Source organism: Delphinus delphis, chromosome X (assembly GCF_949987515.2).
Source record: "Delphinus delphis chromosome X, mDelDel1.2, whole genome shotgun sequence".
NCBI classification, from domain to species: domain Eukaryota; kingdom Metazoa; phylum Chordata; class Mammalia; order Artiodactyla; family Delphinidae; genus Delphinus; species Delphinus delphis.
The window spans coordinates 109,881,998-109,896,790 of NC_082704.1; the positions used below are offsets into that span (position 1 = coordinate 109,881,998).

Sequence of the window (14,793 nt, forward strand, 5' to 3'; positions counted from 1 at the left end):
GAAGATGCCCAATGAATTATTTTCCTGTTTTTAGTGTTCTAAAAAGGAACAAATTTGTGCTTATAATAAGCAACATTATGAATAAAACTCACCTTTGACATTATTTGTCTGTACATTTAATTTTCTGGGTAATTTCACCTGCAGAGATGGGGATTGTCAAGGTGTTGATATTGCCCAAGTATGGCCTAATGACAGAGCCCCAGCTGAGTTTCCCTGACAGGGCCTGGATGGCACTCCTTCTCCCTTCTCTGTTGGTACTTATAGCCTTTACTCTCCCAACTGAGCACCTCATTCAATATACTCTTGCCTGAAGTGATTCTCTCTCATCATGCCATCTGAACCGTAATCTCTTTGAAGGCAGACCTGCGTCCCAAGCTTCTCCTTCATAGGGTCTAACAGTGTGTGTCTTCGTTCAGGCTGGTGTAACAGAATACCATAGACCAGATGCCTTATAAACCACAGAAATTTCTCACACTTTTGGAGGCTAGGAAGTCCAAGATTTGGCGTCTAGTGAGGGCTCACTTCCTGGTTCATCGATAGCTGTCTTCTTGCTGTGTCCTCATGGTGAGGGAACTCTCTGGGGTCTACTTTATAAGGGCAGTAATCTCATTCATGAGAGCTCCACCCTCATGACCTAATCTCTTCCCAAAGGCCCCATCTCCAAACACCACCACATTGGGGGTTAGGTTTCAACATAAGAATTTTGTGTCCATTCAGTGGACAAATATTCAGTCCTTAGCAGCATGCTTGGTATATGGTTGGCACTCAGGAATCCCTTGTCCTTTGGTCGTTTGGTGACAAGGTGTACCTTCCTCTCCCTCTGTCCCTCCCCTCTTACTAGCTGCTCGCTCCTGTGATAGTATGAAAGAGGAGCAAGAGTAGAGGGAGGGGCAGAAAGAAGCCAGGTCCCTTGTCAGATTTGTCTTCCCAGACAAAGGGGGGCCCAGATCCATCCATCCGCGTGTGAGGTCTGGGCATGGAGTCGAGGCACCACTTTCAGGGTGGGGTAGATGGCATGAAGAGGTAAGCCAAGGGAGTGAACTGAGAGAGCATCTTAGAGAGAAACCGAACACCAAAGCCTGGGTGACCGCCCGACAGGCCGGCAGTCTAGATGGGTCCAGCCAAGAGGGAGACCATGCATGTAGGCCACCAGCCCGGAGGCCAAGGAGAGGAAGAGAGAGAGACCCTGCCAAGAGCAGGTTTTGTGGTAGCCCCTGGTGATCTCCTGTGCTGGGGACTCTAGGGTGCAGAGGGGCATAGCCCCAGACGCACTCTTCAAACGTGCTGCCAATCCACCAGGGACAGGAGAGAAAAGGGCAGAGTGGAGGCCCCTATGTGTTTCTAGAGCCATGAGGGGTACCCTGGTCAGGAACTGTCCGTTTGTGTCCCCCGTCCGGCCTCACACAGAGACACCTCCAGAGAACTTAGCTAGATGCCTGGAGGAGGGCTTCCCAAGACTCAAAATCAAGCTGAAAATTGCTTCCAGAACCTTACCATGTTCCTCTCACAAAGCCCCCTGAACGGTACCCAGCCATGAGGAGTCTGCTCCTCTGGTTATTTTCAACAAGTCACATGTCTGGGCCCAGAGCTCTGAAGGCAAACTGGCTTGAGAGGCCAAGTGGCAAATCCTAATTCCTGCCAGGGAGGACAGTTGAGCCAGCTGACGTGCTCCTTCGCTTGGGGCTGGCCAGAGTTGCCAAACAAAGGGCAGAATCAGTTATGAAATCCTTTAGCAGGAAGCAAAACTTGCCTTCCTGCTGTCTTCACTCCAGAACATTCAGATCTATTTCCTTCCCGGTAATAACGGTAAGAAAGGAAATCTAGTCCTTATATCCTTTGAAGGATGGTGTTTGCTTCTGTATCCAAGCCAACAGATCTACACGCAGGGAAATGCACACGCACGTGCACCCAGGCCTGTGTGCCCTGCACGTGTGAAGACCATGGAAGGCATTCTGCTCTCCCAGAAATCAGAAAACGTTCGCCCATTGACTTTCTTAAGAACATTTTCATGTTTTGCCAGTCTGAACACTGAGCGATGTGACTTCTGGGGCCATTTTAGCTCCCACCTAGCTGTTAACATGGCCCCTCTAGGCCTCAGTTTTCTCAGCTAAAGGGGACCCTCTGATCACTCAGAGCTCTGACGTCCTCTGTTCTTAGCACCGACCTGCCAGTTGAGCAGGATGACGCCACCTGGGCCTGGAGCTGGAGTGTTTTATTTTCACTGTGGAGGGAGGAGAATAAATAGAACAAGTGCCTCTAAAAAATTCATGACTTATAAAAAGAAACGAAATTGAGTTATTTGTAATGAGGTGCATGGACCTAGAGTCTGTCACACAGAGCGAAGTGAGTCAGAAAGAGAAACACAAATACCGTATGCTAACACATATATATGGAATCTAAAGAGAGAAAAAAAGGTCATGAAGAACCTAGGGGTAAGACGGGAATAAAGACACAGACCTACTAGAGAATGGACTTGAGGACACGGGGAGGGGGAAGGGTGAGCTGTGACGAAGTGAGAGAGCGGCGTGGACATATATACACTACCAAACGTAAGGTAGATAGCTAGTGGGAAGCAGCCGCATAGCACAGGGAGATCAGCTCGGTGCTTTGTGACCACCTAGAGGGGTGGGATAGGGAGGGTGGGAGGGAGACGCAAGAGGGAAGAGATATGGGGATATACGTATATATACGTATAGCTGATTCACTTTGTTACAAAGCAGAAACTAACACACCATTGTAAAGCAATTATAGTCCAATAAAGATGTTAAAACAGATTCATGACTTAAAATACTTGACTGAGTTGAAAGGATGTTTCTGTCTGCGCACCTGCAGGAGCGAGTTAATGCTGGTAAATTCAACAGAGAAAGCCTTGACCTACTGCTTAACCTGGAAAATCAATCGCGTGATGTGCTCATGTCTTTTTGTTTGAGAATCATGAACTCCCGTAATGAATTTTCTACTGCCACATTTTTGCTACCGATTTACCCACTCTGCCTTCTCAGTTCTCACTGCTCTGTCTTCCTGTGGCATTAAAAGAAAAAAAAAATCAGGGGAATTCCCTGGTGGTGCAATGGTTAGAACTCGGTGCTCTCACTGCCGGGGCCCAGGTTCGATTCCTGGTTGGGGAAGTAAGATCCCGTGAGCTGCGAGGCACGACCAAAAAAATGAAAAAGAAAAAGAAAAGAAAAAAGATCATTGTCAGCTCATGTGAATACTTTATTAATCGTTTGTGGAGTGGTCTAGAGCTACAGGGAACCCTGACCCTGGTTTTTGTTCCAAATTACCTTAAAAGACACTGCTTTGAAAAATGTGGCATCATTTCTCATCTAAGGAGGCAGGAAGGCTAAGTTTGATGGAATCAGGGCCAAAGTCAGTCAAGGAAAAAAAAAAAAAACAAGCAGGACAACTTGTAAACCTCCTCTGCTACTAAGCAAAGCAGGCACCTGGCCAGCGTTGATCAGGCCTGGTGAATGCTAGCCAGGCAGCTCACAAACTGCTGCTTCCTTTCCAAACTGCCCCACCTGCCTCCGCAGCTGCTAGGGCTCCCGACACAGCCTCACACCCCTGCCTGCTTCCTCCGCCCTCCGGGCAGGCACTTGGCATGACCACGCTCTCCACACGCTGTTGGGGAGCACAATACTTCCCGTCCCCTCTCTCGGTGCCCCTCCGCCCTGCCCTGTTGCATTTCGTGTATTACATGCCAAATCTGACACAACACTAAGGGTTTTTTTTTCTTTGCACAGTAATCTTGGAAAATATGATGACTTGTAGTTGTCTTTTTTTATTTGAGGCCCTGTGGTTTGAGGCAAGGTCGCTGGGGGAACGGCCTCAGTAAGAGGAGGCTCATGTGAAATTGGTTAGAAAAATGTTCCAACAACTGAGAGTGAGGAAGCCGTCCAGGGGGTGGGCATTGCTGGGGCTGAGCTGGGAAGAATTAGGCCACGGGGTGTTGGCAGTTTCCTGCATAAGAAATTACTCTGATCCAGAGGTAAAGGAAGGTTAATTGGCAGAGTTTCAACTTCATTAGGTAAACACAGATCTGCCCCCAGTCTAATTTCTACAAAGACAGAGAAGAGAGGAAGGAAAAAGGAGTCAGGGTAGACAGCTGGAAGGGGCTGGCAACAGGGGAAGAGTCGTAAGCTCTGGGTGGAGGGCCTGTACCCATGCGGAGGTGGCCCTTGGAGCGTCCTTCTTTCTTTTTTTTTTAATGAAGTTTGGATGCATAGAGACAGTACAGAAAAATATTAAGAAGGAAACACATATGCACTCATAATTCTACAAGAGATCAGCCCTATAAATTTCTTTCTTTCCAGTCTTTTTCCCTTTCTGAATATACTGTAACATGGTTGAGCTCATACTGTAGCTGCAATTCAATACCCTTTTTTTTTCCCCTTAATGTTGACATACTACAGTTTCTTGTGCTTTTGTAAACTCTGTGTGGTTTATGGCCGTGAGATGGTTTGTCTTGTGGATGCCCTCTGGCAGGATGGCCCCTTCACAGTGGTTAAGAGCATTCCTGTGGGGCAGATAGCCCTGGACTGGACTCTTGGCCCCCTGCCCCGTTTACTAGCCTGGTGACTTGGGGAAATGACTTCATCTCTTGAAGCCTCAATTATTTCATCTGCAAAATGGGCATAATAATATCACTCCTTATAGAGTTGTCACGAGGATTGGGCAAGGCAGTGCTTACTGACTCCCTCTGTGAAACCGCCTCCTCCTAAGAGGGAAGTAATATTATTGTTTTACAGATGAGAAATTTCATCTAGGTGAGGTCACTTGCCCAGGGTCCACGGCTAAAAACTGAGCCAGGATGTGTGATGGCAGCCGCATTCTGCAGCCCCGCCTCTTGCCCACCATATTATACTCTTACTTGGGGTCACTTGGCCAAATCACCCAACTAGTAAAGAGCAGAGTCGAAATGTCAAGTCCAGAGCCTACGTGCTGTGATGCTCCCTGAGACAGTTCTCTGTGGGTCTCGTATTCTGTGGGTTTTACTTAAAACCATTTCTTCCTGTGTCCTGGTGCTGCATCAGGCACCGGGAGGCACTGGTGGGCTGGGCTGAGGATGGTCGGGTGTTTTGCTGGTCACATCAGTACTTTTTCAGCATGCAGAAGAGAGTCCATGGAGCTTTTTTAAAGTCACAAGTATACGATACCCAGAGAGGGTCAGGACAGGTGTCAGCAGCAACATGGATCATATGCTCAAACCCTCCCCATTTCCAACTTTCCTTAATGATGTTGATGATGAGATGTTTCTCTCCTTGCCTCCGGTCCCCTTTTCCCCTGTGCAAGAATGGTGCCCAAGAACTGTGCCCTGGCTGGACTCTCGGCCCTAGGACATTTGCCAAGTCCAGCCTGTCTCCCACCTACAGCGAATCCTGGGTGAGCAAGGAGATGCCATTGATTGCATTGCTGCCTCATTCCCTCCAGAATGATAGGGTGTGAGAGAAAAACAAATAGTGGCTGATATGCAAAGAAACTCCATTCCAGTTTCCAGGGTATGACTGGTCTGTGGGGGAACCTCACAAATGGCCTACCAGCCTTGGGGTGAAAAGGGGAAGAAAGCTTAGAACCCTACCCAGCCACAGGGGCCCCTCAGCCTGCATTTCGTTGCAGGTCCCACATCCAGAGCGGATCTAATTTAGAGCCATCCCAGTGACTCTTTCTGAATCGCTTGGTTATTCAGCAGATTAAATCTTAATTGCAAATGCGGTTTCAGCGTAGGAGTACCATTGTGCTTGCTGGTTTCAGGCCATTTTTGCTGAGCCGCGCTTTTCCAGAAGGCTGTTACAAATTTAGAAAGGGGGAAATGGTATTTCATTTGTCCATCAGAGCTTTGTTTTGCAGACTGAATTTATTTTAGTGCCTGTTTAAAGGTGCCAAAACCTGACATCCCTGGAGAGAGAATTACTCAATTTTTTTGGAGAGCTTCTCTGGACTGTCCAAACTACATCTAGAAAACACTGTCTGTGGTCCTTATGTGAGAGGCCAGGCCTGCCAACAATCTCATGTGGTATCATTTTGATTAATTTTTCAGAGACCCAAGAAGCCACCTCCTCCATCGGCTCCCGTCATCAAGCAAGGGGCAGGTAATATACCTTTCACTTCCCGTCAACACACTGTCTTTCTCTTACTGTTTTCCCTAACAAAGAAACATATCATTAAAATGTATCCCTGATACGGCCTCCCAAAGAGAATGACCAGAAAGACTTTGTTTCGGAATAAACCAGTTTTGTTTGCTTTGTTTTTATTTTTATTTCTTTAATAAACCCCTTTTGTGGAGAGAGGAACTGGTTGCTTTGCCTGTGCCTGCCCATCGAGGGTCAGCCCCGGGAGAGCTGCTTCCCGTGGGTCACAGCTTCACTGGGCATGTATAGCAGTGCTGAATTTTCAATTTCTGTCCCGGGTGGTTAACCAAAATTTGTACTTACTTCACTTGCCCCAAGCAACAAAAAATGTTTTTCTAGCAATACTTTCCCTCCCTCATGATGCTTTTCTATTCTAGAAAAGAATCCAATTAATTCACTTTTTCTGTGTGGCTCAGATGTTAAGGTTGAATACTATAGGAAGACTTGATGTCGTTGGACACTTGGTAACTCATTGTACACTGGCGTCTCATACATAAAGATGAGCATTCCTAGTTCCCAATAGAACTCCTCTTTATCATTGTTAAAACAAATTTTAGGGAGAAACTCCTCCGTGAATAACTAGTTAAGTGGCATTTTAAAAAATTAACAACTAAAACTGAAGAAGAGTAGGGGTATTTTTAATTCTACACATGCATAGTTATGATATTTCTGTAGCATTTAAAGTATGAATACATTTCCAGATTGGTTTATTCAACAGATTTATTAGGAGTGATTTTTTCCCGTTCTTTTGGCCCACCAAGTTGGGGGGAAAAAATCAGCTTGACCTCACATTCCTTTCCCATTCCCTTCAGCATAGTTGAGAATTACAGAGATTAAGCCCTCAAATGGGATGTTGATTACATCTCCTGCTCAGCCCCCATCCTTGTTTGTGTTGAGTAGTTTAATTTTGCCACCTAGTGGTTCTGGCTGGATAAATATTTTATTTTGCTGAAATTAAAACAGACTATTGATTTGCTTTTTTTCTGAAGATCCTTTTCCATAGAAGCCTTGGTGACAGGTTAGAGACCAAGGAGGTGAGTTGAGTGGTCCCAGGCTCAGGTGGCCTAGAATGTGACTAGGGTTGGATTCTTCATGGTAGTAGGACCGTCAGTTCCTCCTGTGTCTCTAGGAATGGTACTGAAATTCTTCTTTAGCGTTAGGAGACCAGAGTGTAGCATGGTAGGCAAATTCTTATCCTTTTAAGACAATTTGAATAGGTTGTGCTGGATCTCTAGGGGCAAAGCATGATGGCATTTAATCTTGCTAGATTACTACTACTGCTCGTTTATCCTGCTGTATAATCTTGGGAACTGCTTTGTAATGGGGAGGTAGATATTCCTATTTTCCTTGTGTTTGGTTATTTGACGAAAAAAATCAGATACAGAATTGATAGAAATCAGATACAGTGTTTAACTTGTAGTGAGTCATTAAAGAGTTAAGGTAAAGTGTGTGTTCAGTGGGTTTTATTTTCAGTTCTTTTGGCTTCTGATGCTGTGTAATTGAGATTTTAGTACCAAGCACACATCCATAGGGTTGGTCATATAAGGAGTTTGTCAAGCACTCAACCAAGTCCATAAATCAGAGGAGTACTTGTGATGTGTTTCATGCTTTAGCTATTTTCCAAGTACTCTTACGGACCTGAGGCCGCTGACACTGATGAAGTTCCCTGGTGCGGGAAGCAGCTGTGGTCCAGGCGTGTAAAGAGGAAGGGTGAATTGGCACATTTGGGAAAATGTAATACCTGAGGGATTCAGATGCAAAGGACCTAGGGAGAACCACCGTATCTTCTCTGTACATCCCTCCACTTAAAAATGTGTTTAAGAGGTAACAAACTACCAGTTATAAAATAAATAAGTCACAGGGATGTAATGTACAGCATGGGGAATATAGTCAATTATATATATATATATATATATATATTATATATATATATATATATATATATAAATTTTTTGTTTGTTTTTTTGCGGTACACGGGCCTCTCACTGTTGTGGCCTCTCCCGTTGCGGAGCACAGGCTCCGGATGCGCAGGCTCAGCGGCCATGGCTCACGGGCCCAGCCACTCCACGGCATGTGGGATCTTCGCGGACCGGGGCACGAACCCATGTCCCCTGCATCGGCAGGCAGACTCTCAACCACTGAGCCACCAGGGAAGCCCATAGTCAATAATATTTTAATAACTTTGTATGGTGTGTAATGTATAAAAATATTGAACCACTGTGTTGTACACCTGAAACTAATATAATATTGTAAGTCAACTAAACTTCAATTTAAGAAAAATACACGTTCTAGTTACTATTGCTGCATAACAAACCACTCCAAATTTGGTGGCATAAAACAGCAATCTTCTTATGCCCGTGGATTTGCTTATTTATTTATATACATTCCCCACCTACACCAAGTGGTCTCCTGTGACTACTTTGATGCATAAGGAAGTCAGATTTAAATATCAATAAATATTAGTGGTGTTCTTGTAAATGAAGGATGCATAGGCAGGCAAACTTAATGACATATGCCAGAAATGGCTTCTGCTCCGTTTCTAAGCAGCTTGTGTTTGCCAGATAACACCAGCACTCAGCTTAGGAAAGAAAAAAACCTATTGACTCTGCTGTACCTGATAAATATTTAAAACGCTAGTGCATCTAATAAATGGATGGGGGAAACATTTCCTAATCGTTGCCATCCTTTCCCCGCCAGGTACCACTGAAAGAAAACATGAAATTAAAAAGATACCTCCTGAAAGGCCAGAAACGCTTCCAAATAGAACAGAAGAAAAAGGTATGAGATCAGGTCTTCGTTGGCACTTCTAGAACGGCAAGAGACAGAGCTGTCTGTCACAGGGCTAGGTCCCTATTCCCCACAGAATGTGCTTTTTCTTGGGAATATGGTGATTATGGTTTTGTTTTGATTGCTTTTAAATTTCCTGTTTCTAAAGAAATAGGAGAGAGGGTTATATGGTGCTTCTTTGGGCTGGCATTTCTCATCAAATGAAAAACAACCAGCCTAGTCACTTAACACATTGGGGCTCTTCCATCCCAGTCTTCCTGCCATCACCGCCCTCCCCACACCAGCGGCATCCTGAAGCCCGCATGCCGACTGTAAGTTCCTAGAGGGCCCCGCTGTACCGGCCACGGTTCCCAGCCAGCCTAGTGCCCCAGGTGCTCATTAACTGCCGATGGGTGGGTGTGGCTTAGAGAAATTCCCATCCAGACCAATGAAAGCTGTCAGTCACTGCTGGGCCTTTGACGCTGGCTACTATATTGCAGACACATGTCCTCGGTCGGGAATGTTGAGGGAGGGGGTGGCATGGCAAAACTGGGAGAAGCAGCCCAGTGCCCACAGTCCCCTTAACGGGGTCAAAAATGTCATTTTCAGGGAAGTACCGTAACCTGTATCACACAGTTTTATGAATGTGTTTGACTCCTATGGTCTGCGTGTCCCTCCCAAAGAAATCTGCATGCTGTGGAAGGACTCATTTTATTAGGTGTCTAAGATTTGATTGATCACACATTTTTACGGGGAAAGCGTTACGTTATTATTATGAACAGGAGGCAGAGCAAATTCCATTTTAAAAAGCAGTTATTTGTAAGTCACAAGAGAAATGCTGAATTAATGAATGTAATTATTTGGAGATGCTCCTGGGTGGCCTCATGAAATTTTATTGTGAAATTTAATATTTTATATCAGCCTGCCAGAAGTTTTGCCAACATTGCGAGTTCTTAGGAAGTTACACCTCTTTCCTTCACAGTGAACAGTTAAAACTTGAGTTGTGGAAGCTCATTGTGAAGGCCAGGTCTGCGTCACAGATCAATGAAAAAATAGCTATTGAGTGTGTACCATACAAATAGTTCTTTGACAAAAGTGAGCGTGTTGTGACATAACCAAACACCGCCTCTGTCCTCACGGAAGACACATGGCTGGTTTGGGCTCATAGCCAGGCTCTGCGATGAGGACACTGCCTGCTCTGTTCCATGGTGACTAGCATATGTACTCGGCTTACGTGTGAACAACCGCCCTAGTTGGTTGGCCAAGTGGCCACACACTTCTGCTTCCTTCCCCTCCCGTGATGCCTTGTTCTGTGCCGCAGTGGGTCAGGAGACAGAAGCCCTGGTCAGAAGCAGCAGGGAAGACAGCAAACCAGCCCCACCTTGAGGCTTGGCCTCCCTAGTAGGTGGGCACGAACCCTCTCTCCCATTCGTTCTGCAGGCTGCTGGAGCTCCCGTCCATCCCAGGAGGCAGGAGGAATCCCCCCTCCTTTGTATTTTAGCGGAGCCCTTCCTCCTCTGGTGCCTCCTCTGGTCCCTGCGGACCAGTAAAAGCGTTCCCAGCATTCCTGCATGGAGCAGGTTCCCTTATTGAAATATTGTGGGGATAAGCAGTGATGTCTGTACAATACCTGATGGGCTTTTTAAAGCTTTGCCAATCTGCCTGGTCACCCAAACGACGTGAGTTTGTGTTTGCAAGTAAAACGTGTTCACAGTTCCAGCTTCCAAGTGAGCACAGGGATGCTGCCTGTCCTCCAGTGGGCAGCTCCCTGAAGCTCTACCTTTACAGAGAAACATGGGGACATAAAACATGAAGCTGCCGCCAAGCACTGCCCAGTTTGGCACCAGATCTGGCTTTAACTTCATTCTAATAGCTCCGACACCCAAAACCCTCAGAAACCAAATACCTGTGCAGTCCCAGTCTACCTTCCAAGGTGAAACTGTGCACAGGAAGAATCCAGAACTAATTGCTGGCTCCTGGTGCTTTACACAGGCTGACCTGGGAGACGCCAGGCCTCTTTCCTCTGCACACCCAACAGGTCCCGCGGGTCACTGACCAAACCCATCAGCCATTTACCGAGCACCTGCTCAGTGCCAGGCACCGTGCGGGTTCTAGAGAGATGGCCAGACGTGGGCCCTGCCCGTGGGGGCTGACTGCCTGCAGGCCATGGCAAGCATGCAGACACCCAGAGAGTACTCAAGTGGAGCCCGTTTATAAGGGGCTGTCCTTCGCAGCTCAGGAGAGGGAGTAGGAAAGTCTGCCTCTGAGGGTGGGTCCAGCCATTGAGAAGGGAACATGACCGTGTCACATTTCAGCCAGGCTAAATGTGAGTAGGCCCCATGAAGTATGAGTAGGAGTTTTCCAAGGGTGGGCAATGGCCGGAAGGGCCCATAGGTCTTTTTCTAACTTGACCAAGAATAGATGATGCTCTTCGCCTTCCATCCTGACCTTGGCAAACAGCGTCAGTGATTTTCTTAAGCAGAAAACAGGCAGTCTTCAGTACTGTCACTTACACTAGTTCTATCTGTCTTCTTTATGCTTCTTTAAACAATGACTTAAAGAAAGACCAGAGAGAGAGCCAAAACTGGATTTACAGAAGCCTTCTGTTCCTGCCATACCGCCCAAAAAGCCGCGGCCACCCAAGACCAATTCTCTCAGCAGACCAGGTGCGCTGCCCCCGAGGAGGCCGGAGCGACCAGCGGGTCCCCTGACCCATACCAGGTACTGCTCCGCTCTTGACGCTGGGGTGGGGGCGGGGGCAGGGCAGCCGCAGGACGCTGGACTCCAGCCACTTGGGTCCTTGCTCCCATGCTCAGGCAGAAGCGGGTGTGAGGCTGGGGGCCGCAGCGTGGGTTTCAGGATTAGAGATGAGAATCCAGGTCCTGGCATCTAGGCCCTGCTCACGCGTGGGGATTTCCCCCTGTGCTTCCTTAGAGCGAGGCCAGCTGCCCTTCCGACCGGAAGTGCGGGTGGCGTGCCCGCCTTCACTCCGAATGTCCTGCTGGCTTGGGTGCGTGCGTCTCACTGGCAGCTCCATCTCCTGGCCCTCTCCCTGCTCTGGGGTGGCCCCCTCCACACTCCCAGGCTCCCTCTGCTCTTGCCTGTGCAGCCCTATTGTGGGACCCAGGACCCAGTCTGGCAAATGTTGTCTTAGTGTCCATGTCCACGAACTATGAGACCCTCAAAGGCAAGGGGCATGCTTCGTTCAGGCACGAGTTCTGAGACGGGCCTGGCAAAACTCAAATTTGTTCACTGGCTGGCCGGACACCTGGGTTAGTGATACGGAATCAGAGTTGGACATTGTGCCTTCCAGACCTGAGATGCCCACCACAAAGGACAAGGAAGTGTCACGTTCTCTCCACAAGTTCATTGCTGGAACTTTCTACCATTACATGCATATTATACGTGTTGATGTAATATACTGGAGCAAGTCGGTGGCCTAGAGGTCTTTACATGGACCTGTCAACACACAGTCACTCACCAAATTTTTGTTCTTCTGAGCTAAGTTTGCATGGTGAGAATCTTATGGGGCTTCAGTGTCCTCGCGCTAGAGTCAGGCAGGCTTCCAGGCTCACGTCATAGTAGGAGTGGGAGCCCCAGCAGGTCGCTGCGCCTCTCTCCTCACCTTCCCTGTCTGTACATTGTGGAGGATCATGGAATGCATGTAAAAGGATGGAAGGATATAATTTCCGAGTATGTAGCCTCGGGCCTGTAAATCAACTTTACTTTCACTGTCTTATTTATGATTGTGTATCAAACTGGGTATACTGGAGTGAAACAAAAATAGCTCATGTACATTTTAGAAAAAATTTTAAATCGTGGTAAAATACACATAACACAAAATTTTCTCAGGTATGTGAGCCCATTGGAGGAGCGGCTGGCTCACTTGTGTCATTCGGCAGGTGTCCCCCCAGATCCAATCAAACAACTGCTCCCCTATGATGACCCCAGGGGAAACTAACGGGACCAGGGCCACTGTTGAGTGGGTCAGGCCCCTACGTGTTGTGTCCTCTTCTGCTGACGGACATCTGCACGATGAGGCCGCTTGCCAGCCCCAATGACCTTAGCAAGGGCCACTTCAGTAGCGTGGTCGGCCCAGAGCTCGCACCTCAGAAGGAAAAGTTTATGTAAACCTAAGTGCTTCCAAAGAGAACACAAGCTGCACAAACATGGAGGAGGGAGCAGCAGGGGTCGTACATCGCTTTGTGGTGGGTGAAAGGAGGGCAGAAGCCACACTCTGCCAAATTCTTATAGTCTTCCAGGGACCACAGGCATTTCGATGAAGTCAGTAACGATTTCCAGAATATTCCTGCTGCTCTAATGATCCGATCCGAAGCGAAGTGCGGTTCCAATGGCTTCTGCGCCTTCAAAGGCTGCTCTCAACCGTCTCGTTAGGAGATAGGTGCAGGCCTTGCGAGCCATCGATTAGACCTGCACGGGAGCGGGGAATGAATGATAACCTCCGACCCTCTGGGCTCACAGAAGCCCCATTTTCCTCCCGCCTCTGCTGAGCTCTTCCCCACCTCCAGCCCTCCCACGATCCAGCTGTGGATCAGAATGAGCCACCGAGGAAGATGCGTGAGAGGGGTTTGTACGGAAGCAGTGGGAAGCGTAACTGTTCTTTACATTGTGTGTGGCATCTGAGCGGCCTGGGAGAGGGTGGGCAGTCCCCGACCTCCCAAGCTCCCAGGGCACTGGTTTGCAGAAAGGAGGGAGTGAGAGGCAAGCCCCACGCTTCCTTCCTGCCAATCCCTGGGCAAGGCTGGGAGCATTTGAGGAGCCGGTACCTTCTCTGCCCGCTTGCACAGCCAGTTGAAGGGAGGATGGTGCCTGCTCTAACTTGGTGGTTCTTAAACTTGAGCGTGCATCGGCGTCACCTGGAGATCATGGTCAAACACATTGCGGGGTCCCACCCCCACGGTCGTTGATCCGGCAGGTCTGGGAATCGATGCTGCCGGTCCACATCCACGCTGTGAGAATCTCAGGTTTTTGACAGTGCCACCCTCCTTCCCTGGCTGCCTCTCAGGCATCCGTTAGTGCTCCCTGACTTAAGTGCCCAGTTAGCACGCCCCTCTTCTGGAAGCCTTCCCTTATCTCTCACGATTGCTCTCTCCTCCAAACGCCTGACACCCCGTGTTTAGCCTGGTGCGGGGCCCCACGCTGTGCCACTTGGGATGCTCACACCCCCGGACTCCTTTACCAGATTTAAAGCAGATCAAGAGTGTGTTTTGTCATCTCCACATGGTTTACGGGGTTGAGCATATGGTAGTGGCTCATTTAATACACTTGTTGAATGCCATGGTTCCTAAGAAGGGGGGAGGTGCCAGTGCTTACATTTTGTTCACTTTTGCTCTCCTGTCATCCTTCCCAGCCCCTGTGCAAGCTCTGTAGCATGTGCATCTTATGTTCTAAGTCACCTAGTGTGCCATGGATTTCAACATAAAAAAATTTAAGAAGATCGAAGAAGGGCTTGCTGTTTCTCAGTATCTCATGCACTTCATATTTTTTGCTAAGCAGTTACATCGGACAACCAACCTGTATACTGGTTTATGAACTTGTTTTGTTCCGCCAAGGTAGTTCAGGTAGGAATGTTAACAGTCAAACAGTTTTGTGTCGGTAGTCCTCCAAGAAGGGGTATTGTCTGCTGTGCAAACCCAAATCCTCGCCAGGATTTACCTGACTGGATGGGTAGATGGGCGGATGGATAGACAGATGTTTGAACACATGGACACACGGTCACCGTTTGCTGCTCTTACTGGGAATGAGGCATGAGGCATTGCCACTCCAGCTGCAATGTCTGGGCGCAAGCTTCCTCTCACCAGCCAGAAAGCTCGCTGCCAAATGTGGCTTCCAGAAGAGATCAGCTTCTTTCTATTTAAACAGGGACTAGCATCTTTTA

At 47.9% G+C, this 14,793-nt stretch overlaps 1 protein-coding gene across 10 annotated transcripts in view; it reads left to right on the plus strand.

Moving 5' to 3' along the window:
- Nucleotides 1-14,793, plus strand: part of SH3KBP1 (SH3 domain containing kinase binding protein 1) — a 344,807-nt gene that overhangs the window by 281,668 nt on the left and 48,346 nt on the right. For all 10 annotated transcript variants that reach the window (XM_060002844.1, XM_060002847.1, XM_060002846.1 and 7 more), the window contains 3 exons: nt 6,038-6,089; nt 8,826-8,906; nt 11,456-11,615. In XM_060002844.1, coding sequence (XP_059858827.1) covers nt 6,038-6,089; nt 8,826-8,906; nt 11,456-11,615 — 293 coding nt within the window. The remainder of the gene's footprint in view (nt 1-6,037; nt 6,090-8,825; nt 8,907-11,455; nt 11,616-14,793) is intronic.